The following is a 21,443-nucleotide window of genomic DNA, read 5'->3' as shown; positions in this document are numbered from 1 at the left end:
ACGGTCTAATTTTAATATAAAAATAGACCTAGTCACTAAATGGATTAAATTAGTCATCAAAAGAAATTAACTTAGTCACTATTGAGCTAATTTATTTTTTTTGATATTGGGCTTATAATTGCCTAATTTTTGTTTAAAAGTAGGCGGTCTCTTACAAGATAAACTCAAAAAAAAAACATCTGCATAAAGTTTGGTCTATCCAAGCAAGGATAGAATACAATAATATCTAATATGGAAGGCTGACATTTCAACTCAAATCTTTGAAAAATCCCTTTCATATGGTACCCCTATGGAGTATTTAGGAATGGAAACAGTATTACTGTTTGTTTCAGTAGAGGTGGATGAAAAGAGTAACATTTCATGAATTTACCAGCATTATTATGGCAACATTTCATGAAATGATATGAACTAGTGTTTTTGCAAGTTTGGACATAATAAATAACAAAAACTTCGACACCGCTGAGCCGCCAAAAGATGCAAAAATGAAGCAACAAATCAGCAATGAAGCAGAGCAAAGATATTTAGATATCAATCTAGATCCAACATGCTAGTTCACTCATTTAATCGCTCGTATCATTCTCAACTATAGGGTTTCTTTTTAAGATACAATGGAACTTCTGGATACGTATACAAAAATGACAAGCTAAGAGACACAACCATTACAGACAGAAGAACCAAGACTATAGCCACAAATCCACAATCAGACAGAATCATCATCTGAGAAACCCACAATACGCGAGAGGGAAGGAAGATAAAAGAACAAGGTAAAGAAAACTATCTATATGGGTTTCTGAATAAGACACCCCGTACTCGTGCATGTGGCATGTAAACCAAAACCGATGCCTTCAACCAACCATTATCTGCATATCGTCTTTTATCTTATGATGGTTGAAATTAATTGGTAAAATACACATCTGCATCCCTCAATGGAGAAGCAGCACCATCTTCTATGGGAAATCGGAGTTTCGGACCAATTAGTCCTCCTTTGACGAGCTTGAAAACTCTGTTCCATTTTCATTTGTTGTTAAATGGGAAGAACCAGTTGATGAAAGACCGTCAGAATTCACACCACCTCGGAAGCTGTTAGCGGCTAGGGGTGGGTTTGTGTGAGCACCAGCAGTTGCTGGTTGGTTTCCCAGCTCAGCTAATTTTTTGAGCATGTTCATAACAGTGGGTAGAAATCTAGTTGATAAGGAAAGGACTCCAGGAAGCTGTTAGCACAAAATCAGAATCAGCTACCAAAGGTACAGAGACACGACAGCAGAGTTGACGAAAAACAGACCAGTATAAAGCAGGCACATAATGAGATTGAAGTTCAACACCAAAAAAACTTACAACGCCATGCTGAAATTCATTTGATATATCCATCTGGACCCACAATGCTTTGCTTACTAAAAACCCAACAAAGATGATGCAAAAATAGAGTGGATTCCTGAGACAAGATGAAACAGAATCAGTGAGTAAAAGAAATAGAAAAAGCGACAAATTTGAAAGAGTATAACATATGGAAAGAGATTTGTACCTCAAAAGAGTCATGAACTCATTAAAACCTAAAATGAGCATGGCAGCAATTGCCCATGGAGGTGGCAACCAATTGTTGCTACGCTTACTGGCCTCCTGAAAAATTGAACAGTGCAAGTTAAAAAGATAGGGTCAGGTGCACAGGTATGCTTGCTTTGGAAACTAATCAGCAAGCTGAAGTAACTGCTTTTGTACTTTTTTTTTTTTTTGACGAGTGCTTTTGTACTTTTTGGTGGACAAAATAATGAGTGGTAAATCAAGAGCTCAAAGGAAGAGTTCATGCCTGAGCTGCAATGGCCTGACTAACAGTATATTCCGTCTCCATCTGGAACTGCCTCCACAATGATTTGCATTGGACTGGAGTAATTAATGTCTTCGTTGATGGAACCTACATAAAAATCATAAAGCTGTCATCGACTCATGGGATGTTATATTCAGACCAGTCATAAACAGGTGCACAGCAGAAGGTACATTTTTCCTTAATTTTTCAACCCAAGGGATGACATAGCAGATAATTAGGCATACGCTTTCCGGCTCGCAACAACTTCAAATGGGTGGGGGCTCCCGGGTTGGGTTAGGGGAACATCCGAGATGCCAACTTCCACAAGTCACAGGTCATCTCCTTATACCCAACATCCAAAATCATCTAAGCATACCCCTCTAACATCTTCGATTGAAACCACATCCATTGGTTTATTAATCATTTCCATATTATATTCCTCTCCTAGTACAGTCGCAATGTCGCACATCTAAGGATGCGTCCTCATCTCAGTCCTCTATCACAACCAAACAGCCCATATAGAAAAGCTAGTGCTCAACAATTAAGAGAGATCAATTTGAATCTGACATGAATATAAATTTAGTTGGAAGAAGCCTATGCTTGTAAGTTCCATACAGTATAAAGGGCGATAACACATAACAGCTTCACCAGTTTTGAAATACTAGATGATTTATCAGCTAGACTCATGGGAACACGGAAGTGGGAAACGATGTTAAAACAACTGTATTAAAATTAACCAAAACTGTTACAAAAGGTAACAGAAATCCACCTTCTCCCAGCTGCTTGATGCTAGCGGATCAGATACTGTCAGACTTCTGTCACTAGTATTACTTTTATCCACTAAGGCAATAGATAAAGTTTTGTCAATATCATCAGATTCATCATCCAACCGGATTGCAGCCAGAACAGAGAGCAGTTTAAGGGACTGCAAGAGCATTTTATATCCAAATTAAAATAAGAATTAACATATTTTAAATGGGTTAAAAAATGCATAAAAGTGTTAACAATATCATTTCATCAAACTTTCATACCGCAGAACGAGCAAGTTTTGTAATTGATTTAATATCCTCCTTCCCAGTCCACACCCGAGGCATTGAGTCGGAGTCATGGCTAAACAACATCGTGAATCTAAACAAGAAAAAAGTTCCAAAATTAGTGTCCTTGAGAAAATTGAAATGGTTACATTATCATACCCCATATTATAAATAAGTTTCAGTCCTTACCTATCTTTCATATGGATCAAGATCTTTCCGGCTTCTTCCTTGGCTTTTCCTTCAACCACGCCTCTTGCATAATCCTCTAGCTTTGCAATCATTTTGTCTCTGCTTACCTCATCCAAGTCATAGCCAGAAAGATCTTTAGCTAGCCCAGAAACTGCTGACTGAGTCTCACGTCGAAGAAGTTTCCTAATTGATGGCCAGGTCTCATCATTTGCACCGTCCAAAAGTGCCTCAACAGGCCCTGCAAGAGCCTCATTCAATTTTGCCTGCAATGGATATGGTTTATCAATAGGAAAAAATAGCAATTATCAATGTCATTAACTAAAAGTGCAAAGCAAGGATTATATTTTCCACTATATTTTACTTGGAAAATTCCAGCACTATATCATTGTCATGGTCCCTATACGTCAACTTATCAGTACTTTGAAAAAGAAGAAAAGATTCAGAAAACCTTAGGAGGGATATATTCAGACGAAGATGAACTTTTGATGGAATTCGAGAAATCGTTGCCACAAGGATTATTACCTAAGTAAAATATCACAACAAAGTTTTTATTCACTGTGATTTTGGGGAGGGATAGTAACTATTCACTGAAATCCAGAAGCCAACCACATGTGAAAAACAATTACTTGCACCATTGCACGATCAAGAACCAACAACTAACGCCCAGAAAAACTTAGATACTCTACTTCTGTGATAAAAATCAACCGCATGCTCATACGCGAAGCTGATGAGAGCTGCAATGGTCATCCAGATTGGATAATACTCCAGGTTTGTACAATAGCCCTAAAGTGCACCAAAGTTGCTCCTCAGAGCCATTGTAGCTGTTCAAAGGTTTAAGAGCATCAGCACTGGTATTTGTGACAAATTTGGACAAACAATTGTACTTGTGAATGTAGTCCAATAGCTACCCATGTTCAACTTAATGCATGCGACTCCAACCACTGCCAAAATGGCCAAAAAGAGGAACAGATCTTTGGCTGAAATGGCTAAATGGTGGAGGTTTGAGACATCAACCACTCAACTGGGGGAGGTGCGTGAATCACCTCATAAAAGCCGGCAATTTGTTTATGGACGAGATGAACATTCACATTGATAAACACTAAAGCTAAGCTTTGATCAGGTCCTCTCTGCTGATATGTAAATGAACCGAGCTAACATAAATCGGCTACTGCACAAGAGAGAGGTGGGTAAACAGCATGAGCTGATGATAGGGTCAGATTTCAGATGTTTCAGAATCCTTCACTTGCAAGGTAATCAGCTCTAAGACTGACAGACGGATACGGGTACGGGTGCGGATTCGGGTATGGGGACAGAAAACGGCAAGATTTTGAAATTTTAGAAAAGGGTACGCGTATCCATACAAGATACGTATCGTATCGGGTACGGGTGCGGGTACGAGTACGTGACCTAGAAGAAGTACCCATGCTACATAGACAAGCAGTAAACCACTCATTCAAAGGGATGGAATTTCCCCAAGTCCAGCAAAATCTATTCAACAGGTTGCTCAGTAGACAATGTGTAATAGGAAGATCATAGCACTCCAGCTCATCTGGACAAGGTTTATAAAAAAGTTGATCATTGAACAGGAACTTAAATAGAGAATATGAGAGTGGAAAGGAATCAATCATGAGGAGCAAGAGACAAACAAGTTCTCGATGGAGTATCAACTGTAGAGTTCTCTAGACTATTTTTTAGGCAAATATAGTCCTTAATCTCTTTTTTTTTTTTGATGTTTTCCTTTGTAAAACTTCCGATTTCTCATTTAAAGATCTTTCCCTAAAAACTGAGGAACAAGAGAGCGGTTTAAATCCATAGACACAATACAGGCCCAATGAGCAATGCGACATGGTATGATTCCCAAAAAGCATGCCACATTGAAAGAGCATGATGGATAACAAAGGAGCCTTTACAAAAATTCATACCTCATAACTGGAAGTAAGTTCAGACAATTTGGCAGCGCGAACAGTATCAATATATTCATCTAAATCACGGACAAGCTTGGACCTCATTTTAGACGTATCCCAGTTTGCTTGTTCAATCACAGCATCTGTGCAAAGCATAAGTATATATTCAAGTTCAATTCATTGAGATTTTCACAATAGTGTCAAATTTTGAACCATAAAATAGCATATCTACAGTTTAAAGAAGGAAGAAAAGAAACAATTGGGTATACAGATTACTCTATCACCAGGTAAAATCAGGCTCTCACAGCCTCACTGATGCCCGTGAAACCTTCTCGACAATCATCATAACCATCACATTCAACTTAAATATGGTGTCACAAAAAGGAACAACAAAACCATAAATATTGGCGAGTTCATTGTCAGAAAAACGTTCACCTGCACATCCTTCATCAAAAACATTGACGAAGGTCTGTTTGCATCTGTTGGAAGAAACAGAAAACTCTTCCCCAGCATTTAAAGCTTTATCAAATGCTTCTTTAAACTTCTCCACTGATCCAGAGCGTATATGTCCCAAAATGGAATGGAAAGCCGGTTGAACAAGCTATTACAAGTCCGCGTAAAAGAGAAAGAGCAGTAAGCATCAATATTAAAAAATTCCATTATAAAATAAATAGACAACAAACACATGATTAATGCAAGAACAATTAGACTTTATTCACATGTGACAGTTTCAAGATGTAAAATCCACATTTATATAAAAGGGGAAAGTTCAGGAGCATAAATCGTCCAAACTAAGCATGTCATGTCATAACATAATTTTTTTTAAATTTTAGAATACATAGAGCTTTGGAGAGATGAAGTACTATATAAGGTTTGGGATAAAAGAAAATTAGATTTTAATTTCAACTAAACTTCTATAGAAATTTAAGTTAAATAAATTGATAATAATTTTAACATTTTAAAAAGAATATCAGCTTATATACAATATGTTTTCATGAAATAATTCAAAAGGGAATATTGTATAATACGAAGTTGTAGCAATAAGTGAAAAATAATAAGACCTCGTGAATTTACTCTGAGCATCATATTGTGCAAAATGATATGGGTTCACCAGAGGTGAAATCTCCAAAAAAAAAAATATTCTGCCAGAAACAATCTACGAAGCTTTGAGTTATTCTTAGCCAATTATGAGTAGAATTCTATTATTTTATACAATCAATAAACAATATTAAAAATTTTAAAAGATGCTGGACCAGTTTACTTCATGTTAAAATACGATTCCAAGAAAGAGTAAAAGAAGTTTTTATAGCCTTCACACAAGTTTGAAAGCTAGTACTACAAATCTACAATATTAAAAGAATGCGTTAGCTAGTTCCATCCCAGACTCCTAGTTACTTCATAAATCATAATACTATATATTTCACTCTTTAAGTCTAAAATCAATCAAAAATTTGGCAAAGGACTGCAACACAACCTTCAAAGGTAATGCAGGCAAACCATCATATCCACTTAATTCATCAATTAGAAATCAATGTGACTGGCTAAAGCCCCTTTGTACCATATTTGTCCACCAAAAGTTTCGATAGAATTTCGATTGTATGTAAGTTTAGAGAAGGATAAATGGATATACTTGCAGTAACTTCTCTTCTAGATGCTTCCTCTTCGAAGTTCTGACACTCTCATCAAAATATACAGCCTCCGAGTCATACCTGAATAGAGGAAAGGAATTACATGTAAATGTAACCAGGCATAGCCATACATATATAAAGAGAATGAATATATAATTACAAGCAAAGAAGCACAACTATAGCTCATAAGCTGCTCCAACAAAATAATTCCCAGTCAAGAGTAAAGAAAAGCAAATATTGAACAAAAAAAGACACCGTTCCATAGGTGGAAAGATAAGGCCAACAGGAGACGGAAAATAATTTCATGAAATACTCACTCCATAAAGCAGTTCCCAATTATTGAACTGAGCTTCTTTCCAAATCCAGCAACAGGACCAGATTGCGAAGCCTCCTCCAGCTGAAGCCACTCCTGCAAATAAAGTAGCAAAAGTACCAGCATAAGTAAGAACAGCAACAAGAAAACAGAGATCACCAACAAAAGATCACATCTGGATGAGAGAGATGAAAAAATTGTACCTGATTTTGGGTGAAGTCGCTATACCTTTCATTGGCAATTTCTTCACAACGAACAGTAGCCACCATAACCTGAAATAAATTTAGCCATGAGAAATATTACCGTCTTACATCACGTGTCTCAAGACAATAAATCAATATCATTACTTTGTGTGCAGGAAGGTCAAGATCTTTGTTCTCCTTGATAACTTTCCATATCTGTTGTGCACTGAAAGAAAAGCCTGAAGCAGGCACAACTCCTCGGCGATCTCCAGCAAGCCCACCAGGAGCTATAGAATGGAAGAATTGCTGCCTCAAACTAGCAACCTTTACCCATTTACAGAATGTTAGACAAAGTACAATCACATCCCTATTAGTTAGATTCTAGAAACCACAACAACTCAAAAAAAAGGAGGGGAAAAGGGGAAAAGGGGGGGTCTGAAAAACTGACACCAGCTAAAGATATGTATCGAAGGAAGAGCAATAATTGTCACAATTTGCAATACAAGCAACAGGGGAATGGGGGAGTAAAAGGTTCAGCCAAGTGGTTGTACCTGTTCTTTGAATAGCTCTTCCTTCTCTTCATAACTATTTAGAGCTACAACCTCAACCTGACAAAGTTGAGAGAAAATATTACATGCTCCTCAATCATATCTATACACTTGAATGAACATTGCACAACAAGAAGTAGAAAGATTAGCTTACATTGAAAAATTCACTCAGGGGAGTATCTTTGTGTGCTTGTGGCTTAGGAACTGAATCCCATATCTAGGGGGAAAAATTCAGATATGATTAGATGAAATTCATTTCATGGTGGTAATGAGAAGATAAAGCACCAAGTTCTCACCTTTTGAATATCTTCTCGTAGAACTGGCTCAAGATTTTCAAGGGGTGTCTGGTAAAAAAAATAAAAAAATAAATACAATGTTCAAGTTCTCAAATTGCCAACATACCCAATCCAACCGAAATAATGACCCTTATTCCACAAACCTAGATGGCTAGATCTTTTATATAAACTCACCCTTGTCTTATCACGTATGACAAACATCAGAGTAGTTTTACGAGGACTAAACAATCGCATCATTACCTATAAAGAAGCACCACTAGAATTAAAAATCAATGCATTCGTTATATTAACCATCAAACAAATGAACAAGCAGTCAGGCTGGAAGCCTGATCAAGTATGCAATGAGATGGCAGATATATAGCAACAAATTCACGAAAGAGCGATATACTTGAAATACGGTCTTCAGTAGAGGTTTATTTGCTGCCTGCTCACGCCCAATGTCATGGCACCACCTGTATCAATTACAAAAAAAAATCTCACATATAAAATTTTCAAGAAAGAGTCAGAAATTATAACAAGGCAAATCAGGTAGATTATGCACTTACATGTTTATAAGCACTATGTCAGAAACAGCCAAGGCAAAGAGAGCACTTTGTTTTTCAAAAGCAGTATCGTCCTAAGATGTCAAACAGAAGAGTTCAGCATGAAGTTAGGGTTGTTATGTTCTGTTGAACAAATCAGTAAAAGTGGGCAAACCAATCCAAAGTTAAAGATGAGTATATATAGTATGGAAATCACCTCTCCTCTTTCTCGGCCGTCAGTACCCTCCAAATCCATTACTAGAGTACAGGGCTCAATGCCGGCACATCTCGCTAACCAAATTCCTTTTGTTGTCTGAGACCTAAAGAGAATAGTATTCTGTCACTAACATTGTTTTCTCTGGTAAATGGTAACAGGCACAATTTTGATAAGAACGTATTCGATTACCTTCCTCTAAATGCATCCATCTCCCTGAACTTGGTTCCAAATAAATGATTCAATAGTGTACTTTTCCCTGTTGTAGCAAGGAGCAAGTAGAGAATATGAGCAATAAATTACAATGCTGCAACACTCGAGATCTACCACCAATATGCAGGGAAAACAGGATTCCAAAGATATAAGATGTGCAACTAGAGTAGATATGTCTAATGTTAGCAGCTAGCAACTAGAGTAGTCAGTAGATAGATCTAATGCTAGCAGCTAGCAGCTAGCAGCTAGCAGCTAGCAACTAGATTAGATACATAAGGTACACATAAGCCTTGTACTACATAATAGATAGCACTTCATTTGTACACAGAATATGTTTTAAGGTTAAAAACAATCGACTCCTTCCCATAATCCCATGTCAATGCCCATTCATATGGTCATACACTTAACAGAATAGTAAGTACATACCACTGCTTTGTGGACCCATGATGGATACTACGGCATATGAAAGCCCACATTCTGAGAGCTTTACTTCTTTTAGAAAACTCTCGATCCCGGCAACATTGAATGTACCATCTCCATCGATCAGCTGAGTAGAACATCCAGCATTATCTGAGAAAGATATACCAGCTTTAGTAAGGCAACACCTACATGACTTCAAAAGTTTGGCATTCAAGAAAGTTTAAAATCAACATACATACGAAATCCTAAAATCTAGTACGAGTTCATGGTTCACAGTCAGTAATATATTCCCTTTGCATCTTTCTCGAGTCATTAAGATGTCATTTGAGGGTATCGCAATAAGCACTAGGCACTATATTTCAACCAAGTCTACAGATGTATACACACTGTTCCAACTTCAACCTACTATACAAGAGTTTTAAAAACTGTCCACAAAAGCACACTAGCACATATATCTGCTTTTGCATCCACTCCCCAACCATCAAGAAATCATTGGATGCAATCAAGATAAGCACTATGTTTCAACCAAGCACCCTCACAACTCATAAGTGCCATGAATGTCAATAAATCAATCCAAAGTATCGCACTTTGTACGACCCGACCACTCAAGGAGCTAGAATTGAATCCATGAAAGCACAATAGAAGTAAAACCCCCAAAAAAAAAAGATCCCTAACTCCACAAAATCCCAAAAAGTTCCAAATTCAGCTATCACTTGATGATGCAGGGATCTCACTTCAATAAAATAAGTCCATATAACTTCCCTCACCATTAAAGCCATACCCTTTTCATTTCAAGACTGAATAATGCCAAAATATTATTCAAAGCAAAGCTTCCAACTTGAACAAACCCAAAATTCCAGGAACCCTAAAATTGCATGTTTATCTAAAGTAGTAACTCAATAAACAAAATTAAGAAACAACGTGATAAATCTCGCAATTGAATTAAACAAACTGACATCACATTAACTTCGAAAGAAAAAATAACCGACATAACACCAATTTCTAACAGAATACGAAATTAATGAATTCAATTAGATCAAAGAAAACGTCAAAATCAAAAATTGACAAGTTCTTATAAATAGAAAGAAAGAAAGAAAGAAATACCCATGAAGTCAAGAGTGGTAGAGATGCTTATGATCTGATTGAAAGCGAGCTTAAGCGACAAAAGATCGAATTTAAAGCGGCAAAAGAGAGAAAAAATAAAGGGGTTTGAGAGTGAAAATGAAGGAGAGAGAATATTGAAAAGGGGAAAAAAAGAGGGAGAAACAGTGTGGAAGGAAGATGACGACGATCTCTCTGAAATCTGAAAGAATGTGTCTGTTGTTGTGTGAAGAGGGAGATTTGTGGAAATTCCTAATTAAATGTGTCCTCCATCAGTCCATCGTATAGGTACCGTATTCTCTTTTCCCCTCGTAATCAAATCTTGGATTTTAGTTTTCAAGAAAAATAATTCTACTCCATCCTTTTCTGAATCACCATGTTCATTTTATAATTTTTTATCACGAAATTAAGTTAATCCAAGAGTTAACCCCTACAAGGTATGCATAGCATAATACTGGGGTAAGAATCGAACCCCTAACCTCATGGGTCAAGGGGGAGCCATCAACCCACTTGAGCTAACTCCTATCTTTCTACATGATTTTTTTATAGTTATATACAAATTAGTTTTTGAAGTTCGTGTAATACACATGTAAAATTTTCACGTAATGGGGTTATATTCATATGTCATTATGTATGATTGTAACTAAACAGTTTATTAAAACATATGTGCCAACTCCTTTATACCTTTTTTACGATATTTTCTCCTCCCTTCCTTTTATCGGATTATAATTATACGATTTTTAATATTATATACAAAACTTGTTTTTGAAGCTTGTATAATGCATGGGTAATTTTTTTCATATGGCGTAATTATATTCATATGTGATTATGTGTGATAATAAATATGCAGTTGTTGGTGCAAATTCAGTTGGATGCCTTTGCAAACAAGTCAATACACACCCAATAGTTAGATATTGAATGTCACGAGAGTTTCAGTCCCTGGGGGTTACCGGTTTTAATTAGATAAAACCTTGCTAACGTACTTTGTTATAGTCTAATGTAATTAAACTATAACGCCTAATAAATTCAGGCGATGGGCTATTAAATAAGACGATCAATGAAATAATTAATCTATTAATTAAAGCTGGATGTTCCCACTATTATGTTACAAACTTCTAGAGAGATTCTATAACACACATAAAGATAAACTTGGCTGGACAATTAAAGGACAAACATGAAGATGAATATCTCCATGGATTTCGACTAAAATTGGAAAATGAACAAACTTTGTTACTCAATACATGCTCTAATTTTAGGCTAAGGGCTAACTATAACCCTAGAGGGGGGGTTGGCTAATCTAGGTAAAGCTACGCAAGAGAAAGTAAATTGCATGTTTGTTGTGTGTTGTATTTGTTGTCTTTGTTCTGATCTTCCTTCTTGTATTCATACTTCAAGTTCAGCGTAACTTCCTTACTTCTTTGGAGGGAAATGATTTGAAGCATCTATGATTCAAATCATAACTGCTATCTTCTGGCGCCATGATAACCGCGTCCCACTATCCACGTTTTGGCATGCACATGATCAAATTAACTATCACCCACGTCTTTGTATACCTTTTAGGCGTTACTTGACTTCCATCTCTTGACTATTTTTTTACTAACACTAGGGGAAAAAAAAGGAAGGGTTGCGCTGGAAGGGCTACGTTTTATTTAAAACGCAACCCTTCTTGTATGAAGGGTCGCGGTTTTAAAGAAAATCGCAGTCCTTTTAGTGAAGGGTTGTGGTTAACAAGAAAACGCAACCCTTCATACTGTAAGAAGGGCTGCGATTTTTGGGATAAGCGCAGCCCTTCACTTTCATTTTTTCTATTCTAATTAATTGCGCGCACACAATACAATACCCCTATTTCAATTTCCCTCCCTTAGACAAAATATACGAGCGAAGTTCTCCTTCCTTGTGCGAACCCTACCTCCACCACCACATTGACCCACCACCAGTACGCCACCACCACGCAGCTGCACCACCTTGCGCTCTTTCTTCTCTTCTCTCGCTCCTCCACTACTGCATTGTTTGTGGAGCATCTCTTCTCTCAATCTCTTTCGATAAATCCCCTCTCACTCTCTGCCTCTTTTACATTTCTCTAATTTTTGTTTAATTTCATTGGATTTTGAAATCAACTTCTATTTTTTGCTGTTAAATGTGCTTATATTAGCTGAAAGAGTGATTGTTTGGGGTTGTTTGGGGTGGGGGAGGGCTGAGGGAGGGTGGGTTGGGGTGGGGGTGTTGGTCAGGTGGTGGGGGGATGGCAGGGGGTGGGAAGGGCTGTGGATGCTAGACAGGGGTGGAGGAGGGCTAGCAGGGGGTGGGGAGGGTTGTAGATGCTGGACAGGGGTGGGGAGGGTTGGGGAGGGTGGACATGGGTGGGGAGGGCTGGCAATGGGTGGGGAGGGCTGGCAGGGGGTAGGGAGGGTTGGGGAAGCTGGACAGGGGGTGGGGGAGGGCTGGGGATGCTCGGCAGGGGGTGGGGGAGGGCTGGCAGGGGATGGGGGAGGGCTGGGGATGCTGGGCAGGGGGTGGGGGAAGGCTGGGCAGGGGGTGGGGGAGGGCTGGCAAGGGGTGGGAGGGTTGGAGAGCCTGGAAAGGGATGGGGTAGGGTTAAGGAGGTAGATTTATTTGTGTAGTGTATGTATATGTCTTGATATGAGATTGTATGAAAACGCAATGTAATTTAGCTATGAAATCTACAAGTTTGAATCGTCATCATATGCCTAGATATCCGTTCAAGACTTACTCATTAGGAGTAAGTCTTGAATACTCCCCGGTTTGGGACTGTTCTTGGACGTTTGATCTCACTTAGGTGGTGAATGTGTGTCTTCTTTTCAATTTTGAGGAACTTCTTGGCTTATCGTTTCTCTACATTGTTCTTTGGGTACATATGTAGATAAGCAATTATCTACATTGCGTACTTGGAGAACTGTAGGAAAATGTCGGATTTTCCTTAGAATTGAAAAGTTGGCAAAATATTCACTATTGAGATTAGACGTCCAAGGATGGGTTAGGTTGGAGTGATAAGGACTTTCGGCTGCATGCATACAATTGAACATGTCACTATCTTAGCTTGCTCTATACGTGTGTGATTTGAATATGTGAGTGTATGTACTTAAATAATGATTGATGCATTATAATGAATGGTTGTGTTTAATTATTAGAGGTCTTCTTGAATGAGATGGATCGTACTTGGATGTATGGTAGTCGTGAATCGATTGAGTTTGTGAAAGGGGTCTCGGAATTCTGTACAACTGCATTACATTATCAAACATCCTCTGGAGCAGTCGACTTTTATTGTCCTTGTGTCGATGGTAGAAATGTGAGCAAGGTTAGTAGTATACTTGTGGTTAGGGAGCATGTCTTTCGCCGTGGGTTTAGGCCTCAATACCACATATGGGTTTGGCATGGTGAACAAGGGAGGTATATAAGAAGCTCTAGAGTAATGAACGATGTATGTGAAGAAAAGAAGGATGATGAATTAGGGGATGAGAATTGGGATGATGAGTTTGGAGATGATGATAGGGATCGGGTAGACGAGATGATACACAAGGTTGAAGAACAGTCGTGTAAACGACCTCGTATTTTTGAGTCTATGTCTAAGGCTGCTGAAAAGCCATTGTATCCAGGTTGTACAAAGTACACCAAACTTTCCGCGGTGATAACATTGTTCAACATTAAGTCGAAAGCTGGTTGGATGGACTCTAGTTTCACATCGTTGTTGAAAGTTTTAGCTGATATGCTCTGTGATAAAAATGAACTGCCAAAGTCGTACTATTATGCGAAGAAATTGATATGTCCTTTCGGTTTAGAGTACGAGCGGATACATGCTTGTCCTAACGATTGTGTGCTTTATCGTAATGAGTATGAGCATTTACATGAGTGTCCACATTGTGGATTGTCGAGGTACAAGCGTGAAGGAGCTGGAGGTAGTGAAGGACCACCAGATAAGGTGTTGTGGTATCTACCCATGCAAATCGTAGGAAGAAAGACGGTCTGCTCAAGCATCCATCTGATTCGCCTGAGTGAAAAAAATATCAACAGGGTGCATAAGGCATTTGGTAATGAGGATAGGAATCTGAGGCTTGGATTATGTACGGATGGCATGAACCCTTTTGGCAATCTCAGTTCGCAGCATAGTACATGGCCAGTAGTTTTAGTGGTTTATAACTTGCCTCCTTGGTTGTGCATGAAAGCAAGTACATGATGTTGTCGCTTCTTATATCGGGGACAAACAACCTGGAAATGACATAGATGTATATCTCTAGCCGCTTGTTGAAGATTTACAAAAGATGTGGAACGAAGGAGTGTTAGTATTTGATGCGTATGCTAATGAGATGTTCACTCTGCGACCATGCTTTTTTGTACTATGAACGATTATCCAGCTTATGGGAACTTATCTGGGTATAAGACTAAAGGAAAACAACCTTGCCCGATTTGTTTAGATGACATGAAATCTACACACCTTAAGGGCTGCAAACATGTGTATATGCGCACACGAAGGCTCCTCAGCCGCGACCATCCCTATCGGTTTAAGAAGAAGGCATTCGATGGGACGGTTGAAGAAGAAGTTGCTCATAGACCATTAACTGGTACTGAAGTTTATAATCAGGTGAAGGGCATTGAAACATTCTTTGGTAAACCTGCTAGTGAGGTTGATGACCTACAGGATTATGGAAAAAGAGTCCATTTTTTGGAAACTCCCATATTGGAAAGATCTAAAGGTCAGACATTGTTTGGATGTCATGCACATAGAGAAGAATGTTTGTGAAGCTATTATCGCGACACTTATGAATATTCCGGGCAAGACAAAAGATGTTAAGGCGTCACGACTTTACTTGGAAAAATGGGGGCTTCGACAAGAGTTGTGGGCTCAGAAAAGGGACGGAATGAAGGAAGAAGAAAAGTAGGGAGGAAAGGGTTGATGATGAAACTCAGAAAAGTAAAAAGAGGTGGAGGATTCGGAGAAGAATTATTTGCCACCAGCTTGCTACACGATGTCCGTGCAGAGAAACGATTTTTTGCGAGTCATTGATGGCATTAAGGTCCCACTGGCTACTCATCGAATATGAAGCGCTTTGTTACCTTAAATGGTAGTTGAAGTTATCGAGTATGAAATCGACGATTGTCATGTTATGATGCAAGTATTCTTACCGATTGCAATTCGTGGGATACTTCCAAAGCATGTGAGGCACACCATTACAGAACTGTGTTCATGTTTTCATACAATACAGCAAAGTCCTAGACCCGTCGACCCTCAATTCCTTGCAGGCCAAAGTAGTTGAAACTCTATGCAAATTTGAGATGTACCCCCCCCCCCCGCATTCTTTGACATTATGGTCCATCTCATTGTCCATCTAGTTCGAGAAATTAAGCTGTGTGGTCCAGTGTTTTTGAGGTGGTGCTATCCTTTTGAGAGATATATGGGAACTTTGAAGGATAAAGTTCGGAATCCTGCACAACCAGAAGGTAGTATAATTCAAGGGATTGTGGGTGAAGAGATCAGTAATTTTGTGGCTGAGTATTTTGCTAGTGTTGATCCTGTTGGACTTCCGACATCCCGACACGAGGGCAGACTTGAGGGCAAGGGTACAATTGGTTCAAAATTGATCACACCTTCCGTAGAAAAGCGTAAACAAGCTCACTTATTTGTATTGCATCACGTACCAGTGTCCATCCTTATTTAAATGAACATATGGAGGAATTACGTGTTAGCAATCCTGGAAAAGGAGTGAGGGCATTGACGCAAATGCATAACAAGACTTTCATTGATTGGTTTCATAAACGAGTGAATGATTTGGATGAAAGTGTTCCTGAAACAGTCAAGTGGTTAGCATTTGGTCCTCGTGAATGTACGCTCTTATGAGGGTTATGATATTAATGGGTATACGTTTTGGACTGAACGTCAAGATCTGAAGTCAAGATCGCAACAAAATAGTGGTGTTTCACTTGTGGCGTCGTCTACACAATACGCAAGCTCGAAGATAAGTCGCTTGTACATGTTGAAAGCAATATTATGGGCGAATACAAGAAATATGGGAGCTGGACTACTGTACTTTTAATATTTGCCTCTTGTGTTGCAAGTGGGTTGACGATAATCGACGTTGTGTAAGAAAAGATGATCCTTGCGGATTCACTCTTGTTGACCTTAGTCGTCTACGTGAAACTGAGGAGCCATTTGTAATTGCATCACAAGTAAGCAAGTATTTTTTGTAACTGATCCTGCTGATCATAAGTGGTCAATTGTTGTACCTGGTAAAAGGAGTATCCTCGGTATTGGTGATGTTGATAATGAGGAAGAATATGATGCATTTGAGGACCTCCCCCTTTTACCTATCCTGAAATTAGTGTGGAAGATGATGTGAATATGTCGGAGAACTATATGCTGTAGATCACATGGAAGGGTACATGTACTTGAGGATCCTAAGAAATGGCGGAAGGTCAATAAATCATGAGACATAAACTCAGGTCTGTGTAATTTCTCCAATTTGTAAATATTGTGTAGATTTAGGCTTATTTTTTTTTTGTTGCATTCGGGAACGAAAAGGTCATTTTAGGCCTAGTTTTTCCTTTCGCTTCAAATCGTACTTATCGAGTCATTTAACCCCAATTCTTTTTGAACATGATTATATGAGGTATAATGTAACTATTGTGTAGATTTTAAGGCTCATTTTTTATTATTGGTTGCATTTCGGGAACGAAAAGATCATTTTAGGCCTATTTTGTCTTTTCGCTCCAAATCGTACTTATCAGTCATTTAACCCCAAATTCTTTTTAACATGATTAATGAGGTATAATGTAACTATTGTGTAGAGTTTTAGGCTTCATTTGTTGTTGTTCATTTCGGGAACGAAAAGGTCATTTTGGCCTATTTTGCCTTTTCGCTCCAAATCGTACTTATCGAGTCATTTAACCCCAAATTCTTTTGAACATGATTATATGAGGTATAATGTAATATTGTGTAGAGTTTTAGTCTTGCATTTGTTTGGTTGCATTTCGGGAACGAAAAGGTCATTTAGGCCTATTTTGCCTTTTCGCTCCAAATCGTACTTATCGAGTCATTTAACCCCAAATTCTTTTTGAACATGATTATATGAGGTATAATGTAACTATTGTGTAGAGTTTTAGGCTTGCATTTGTTGTTGGTTACATTTCGGGAATGAAAAGGTCATTTTAGGCCTACTTCGCTTCCAAATCGTACTTATCGAGTCATTTAACCCAAAATTCTTTTTGAACATGATTATATAAGGTATAATTTAACTATTGCGTAGAGTTTTAGGCTTGCATTTGTTGTTGGTTGCATTTCGGGAACGATAAGGTTATTTTAGGTCTAGTTTTACCTTGTCGCTTCCAAATCGTACTTATCGAGTCATTTAACCCCAAATTCTTTTTGAACATGATTATATGAGGTATAATGTAACTACTGTGTAGAGTTTTAGGCTTGCATTCGTTGTTGGTTACATTTCGGGGACGAAAAGGGCATTTTAGCCCCCTCCCCCCCACTGTTGCCCCTCCACTGCACAACCCCCCTCCCCTCCCCTCACTACACAGCCTCCCACAGTCTTCCTCACCTGCACACCCCTCCCCTCCCCCCACTGCTGCCCCACCCCACTGCACAGCCCCTCCCTCCCCACACGCTCCCCCACACCCTGCCCTCCCGCACATCCCTCCCCTCTCCCTTACTGCTGCCCTCCCCTCCCCCTCCCCTGCACATCCCTCACCTCTCCCCTACTGCTGCCCCTCCCTATCCACTGTTGCCCCTGCACATCCCCCTCCCTTCCCCCCAGTTTTATTTTTTTTTCTATATTAATGCGTATATTTATACAATTTCAGGGAGATGGCGGAGGTGCATATGGATATCAGCACGAGTGCTGAACACACTACCGAGGATGAGTCTTTCAATGCGAGAAAGGAACGGAGTAAATTGGTTCGACCTCGCTGTGAAGAAATAAATGCACAAATGCCTAGGAAGTCATTGGCGACGAAAAAGAGAAAAGGAAGGGGACCTACAAAGTCACTAGGGAAACACACAAATATGACTTTGAAGTACGATAATATGGGCCAATCTTGTGGAAAGTGGCGTCAAAACTATGGCGTGCAAGTTGGCATTTGCATGCATAAACTCTCCATTCTGCACTCATGGAAAGAGGTGCCCGAGGGGTTGAAGAAGTGTCTATGGGAAGATATTATGGTAAGCTTCACATACAATAACGTTTAGATTCTTAATTATTTAGTTAAATATATGTGTTATATTTACTAATTTGTGAACTGCTTTTTTTGTAGAATCAATTCAATATCGAAGATGATGAAGCCAAGAAGAATGTATTTATATCCGCAGTTGCCCAGAGATTTAGAGATTTCAAGGCTAAGTTAGTGTCTGGGTGGATCACTAAGCGGAGGAAAGTAGTAGGTACAAAGAAGAAGAACATCTACGGCGGAGAAACGCAAGCCGGTTCTGAGGCTTCACTGGAAACATCATCTGGACCATCCAAATTACCATTTCAGATATAGAAAACTATCAAACCTGAAGACTAGGAATCATTTGTTGCCAAAAAAACAACCCCATAAGCTATTGTAAGAATATTTTGTTAAGATTTAATACACTTATACTAGTAGAATTTTGCTTATTGCTGCAGTAATATTGCTACGGTTTTACCCGTACGCAGCAATAAACCACGAAAAAAAAAGGAAAAATCAGAATTATACATATTGTTGCGATTGTGATTGGAAACCGCAACAATATGTGTCAAGCGGAATTTTTTTCAAATTTTTTTTACTATTTGACAAGACTTATTGCTGCGGTTTCCATCCAAAACCGCAACAATATAATAAAATATTATTAAAATAATATTTTAAAAATTATTTAATAATATTTTATTATATTGCTGCGATTTCTATGATAAACCGCAGTAATAGATTTTTAAAAATAACAATAAAAGGCCCAACTACGGTTTCTACTAGAATTAGATCTAGTTTTATTGTATAACACCAAACCTAACCTTTGTTAATAATTGTGTGTTTTAGGAAACTCATGAGAAAAGTAGCGCAAATGCAAAAGCTAGGAAGTAATATCATCATTTGGGTGCTCATTCGTACAATGAGGCGAGAGAGAAGTGGGTGTTCAGCCATTACCCCACAATAGGGTCGACAACGGCAACGGGGACTAGCTCAACGACGATAGTTGCACAGCCTCGGCAACCAAATAGAGTCCTCGATTGGTGGTGTTCGATGCATGGGGTTGATGCAAAGGGAAAAAGAGTCTTGCCTGATCCTAGAACACAACAGATAGCCAACGCCATTGTAAGTACAAATTATATGGTTATATAAGGTATATATAATATAACTTGCGCGCTCACGAGCATTTCTCTCTTATCCTTATGTAGATTGGCTTGAAGGAAAAAGAGGCAACTGGTGAGTTCACTCCTAAAGGACACATTGATGCATTGCACAACACTTTAGGAAATGACCACAGTGGACGCGTGAGGGGCGTAGGAGGTGTCCGCCTCGGTTTGAGAAAGGTATATGGTGATCAATACACTATAACGACAAAATCGAGTGCAAGTAGTGTGAATTCGGCAGCGTCAGTAGATGTGGAGGCTATGAAAGCTGCAATTCAGGAGGAGCTTAAAGAGGAGATGACACAAAAATTTAACGGCATTTTGGAGCAAATGGGTTTACCGAGTTTTGCTGCATTCAAGAAGGGTAGTGGTATTACACCTCCTTAGCCTAGTCCACCTGTAGTACCCGAGTTGAAGGTAATCACTTAATCTCTTTGCTTTGTTAAACAACTATTGTTCTTAAATGCATGAAATTCTTATTATATGTTGTTTCATAGACTAACTATAAATAGAGTTTTTTGAAAGGAAGAGACACCATGTGAACTATTAGCTCGAGGAGATGGTTATGATAGTTTCATTCTCGTAGCTTATGACCATGCACAACCCCCTAGTGACCGAGTACGATTGCATAACAAGTTAGTGGATGATAATCACTATGTGGTCAGCCTCAATGGAACTGTGTCTGGTTTCGAAGAATTACCTCTTCCGCCGCCGAAGCCAGAAGTTGGTTACTGAATGATGCCCTTGGGAGTCATGTTCTATGGCCGCGTGCATTGGTGCAGTTTGCAGATGAGGTACAATGATTAACATACATATGTGGTGAAAATCACACCAATGTATGTTAACGGCCATTTCGTTCACCACATATGTATAAGAGAGAAATGCTCGTGAGCGCGCAAGTTATATTATATATACCTTATATAACCATATAATTTGTACTTACAATGGCGTTGGCTATCTGTTGTGTTCTAGGATCAGGCAAGACTCTTTTTCCCTTTGCATCAACCCCATGCATCGAACACCACCAATCGAGGACTCTATTTGGTTGCCGAGGCTGTGCAACTATCGTCGTTGAGCTAGTCCCCGTTGCCGTTGTCGACCCTATTGTGGGGTAATGGCTGAACACCCACTTCTCTCTCGCCTCATTGTACGTATGAGCACCCAAATGATGATAATACTTCCTAGCTTTTGCATTTGCGCTACTTTTCTCACGAGTTGCCTAAAACACACAATTATAAACAAAGGTTAGGTTTGGTGTTATACAATAAAACTAGATCTAATTCTAGTAGAAATCGTAGTTGGGCCTTTTATTGTTATTTTTAAAAATCTATTACCGCGGTTTATCATAGAAATCGCAGCAATATAATAAAATATTATGAAAATAATATTTATTATATTGCTGCGGTTTTGGCTGGGAACCGCAGCAATAAGTCTGGTCAAACAGTAAAAAAAATTTGAAAAAAATTCCGCTTGACACATATTGTTGCGGTTTCCAGTCACAATCGCAACAATATGTATAATTCTGATTTTTCCTTTTCTTTCGTGGTTTATTGCTGCGTACGGGTAAAACCGTAGCAATAAGCAAAATTCTACTAGTATAAGTGTATTAAATCTTAACAAAATATTCTTACAATAGCTTGTGGGGTTGTTTTTTTGGCAACAAATGATTCCTAGTCTTCAGGTTTGATAGTTTTCTATATCTGAAATGGTAATTTGGATGGTCCAGATGATGTTTCCAGTGAAGCCTCAGAACCGG

At 38.8% G+C, this 21,443-nt stretch overlaps 1 protein-coding gene across 1 annotated transcript; it reads right to left on the bottom strand.

Moving 5' to 3' along the window:
• Positions 1-502: 502 nt before the first annotated feature.
• LOC104891146 (protein ROOT HAIR DEFECTIVE 3) lies at positions 503-10,705 on the bottom strand. The gene is made up of 23 exons (XM_010676799.4): positions 10,368-10,705; positions 9,270-9,413; positions 8,823-8,889; positions 8,634-8,736; positions 8,441-8,511; positions 8,284-8,347; positions 8,070-8,135; positions 7,896-7,943; positions 7,754-7,816; positions 7,603-7,659; positions 7,217-7,375; positions 7,073-7,141; positions 6,874-6,965; positions 6,559-6,637; positions 5,364-5,529; positions 4,947-5,071; positions 3,025-3,287; positions 2,833-2,929; positions 2,571-2,726; positions 1,805-1,909; positions 1,523-1,617; positions 1,336-1,432; positions 503-1,211 (listed from the first exon to the last, which is right to left on the bottom strand). The coding sequence occupies exons 1-23, from the start codon at positions 10,369-10,371 to the stop codon at positions 975-977; spliced, it is 2,427 nt and encodes an 808-aa protein (XP_010675101.2). The 5' UTR covers positions 10,372-10,705; the 3' UTR covers positions 503-974.
• Between the last annotated feature and the right edge of the window lie 10,738 nt (positions 10,706-21,443).

The sequence above is a fragment of the Beta vulgaris genome, chromosome 4, assembly GCF_026745355.1.
Source record: "Beta vulgaris subsp. vulgaris cultivar EL10 chromosome 4, EL10.2, whole genome shotgun sequence".
Taxonomy (NCBI): Eukaryota; Viridiplantae; Streptophyta; class Magnoliopsida; order Caryophyllales; family Amaranthaceae; genus Beta; species Beta vulgaris.
Note: the sequence above shows the minus strand (reverse complement) of the source record. Positions and strands in the feature narration are given on the sequence as shown.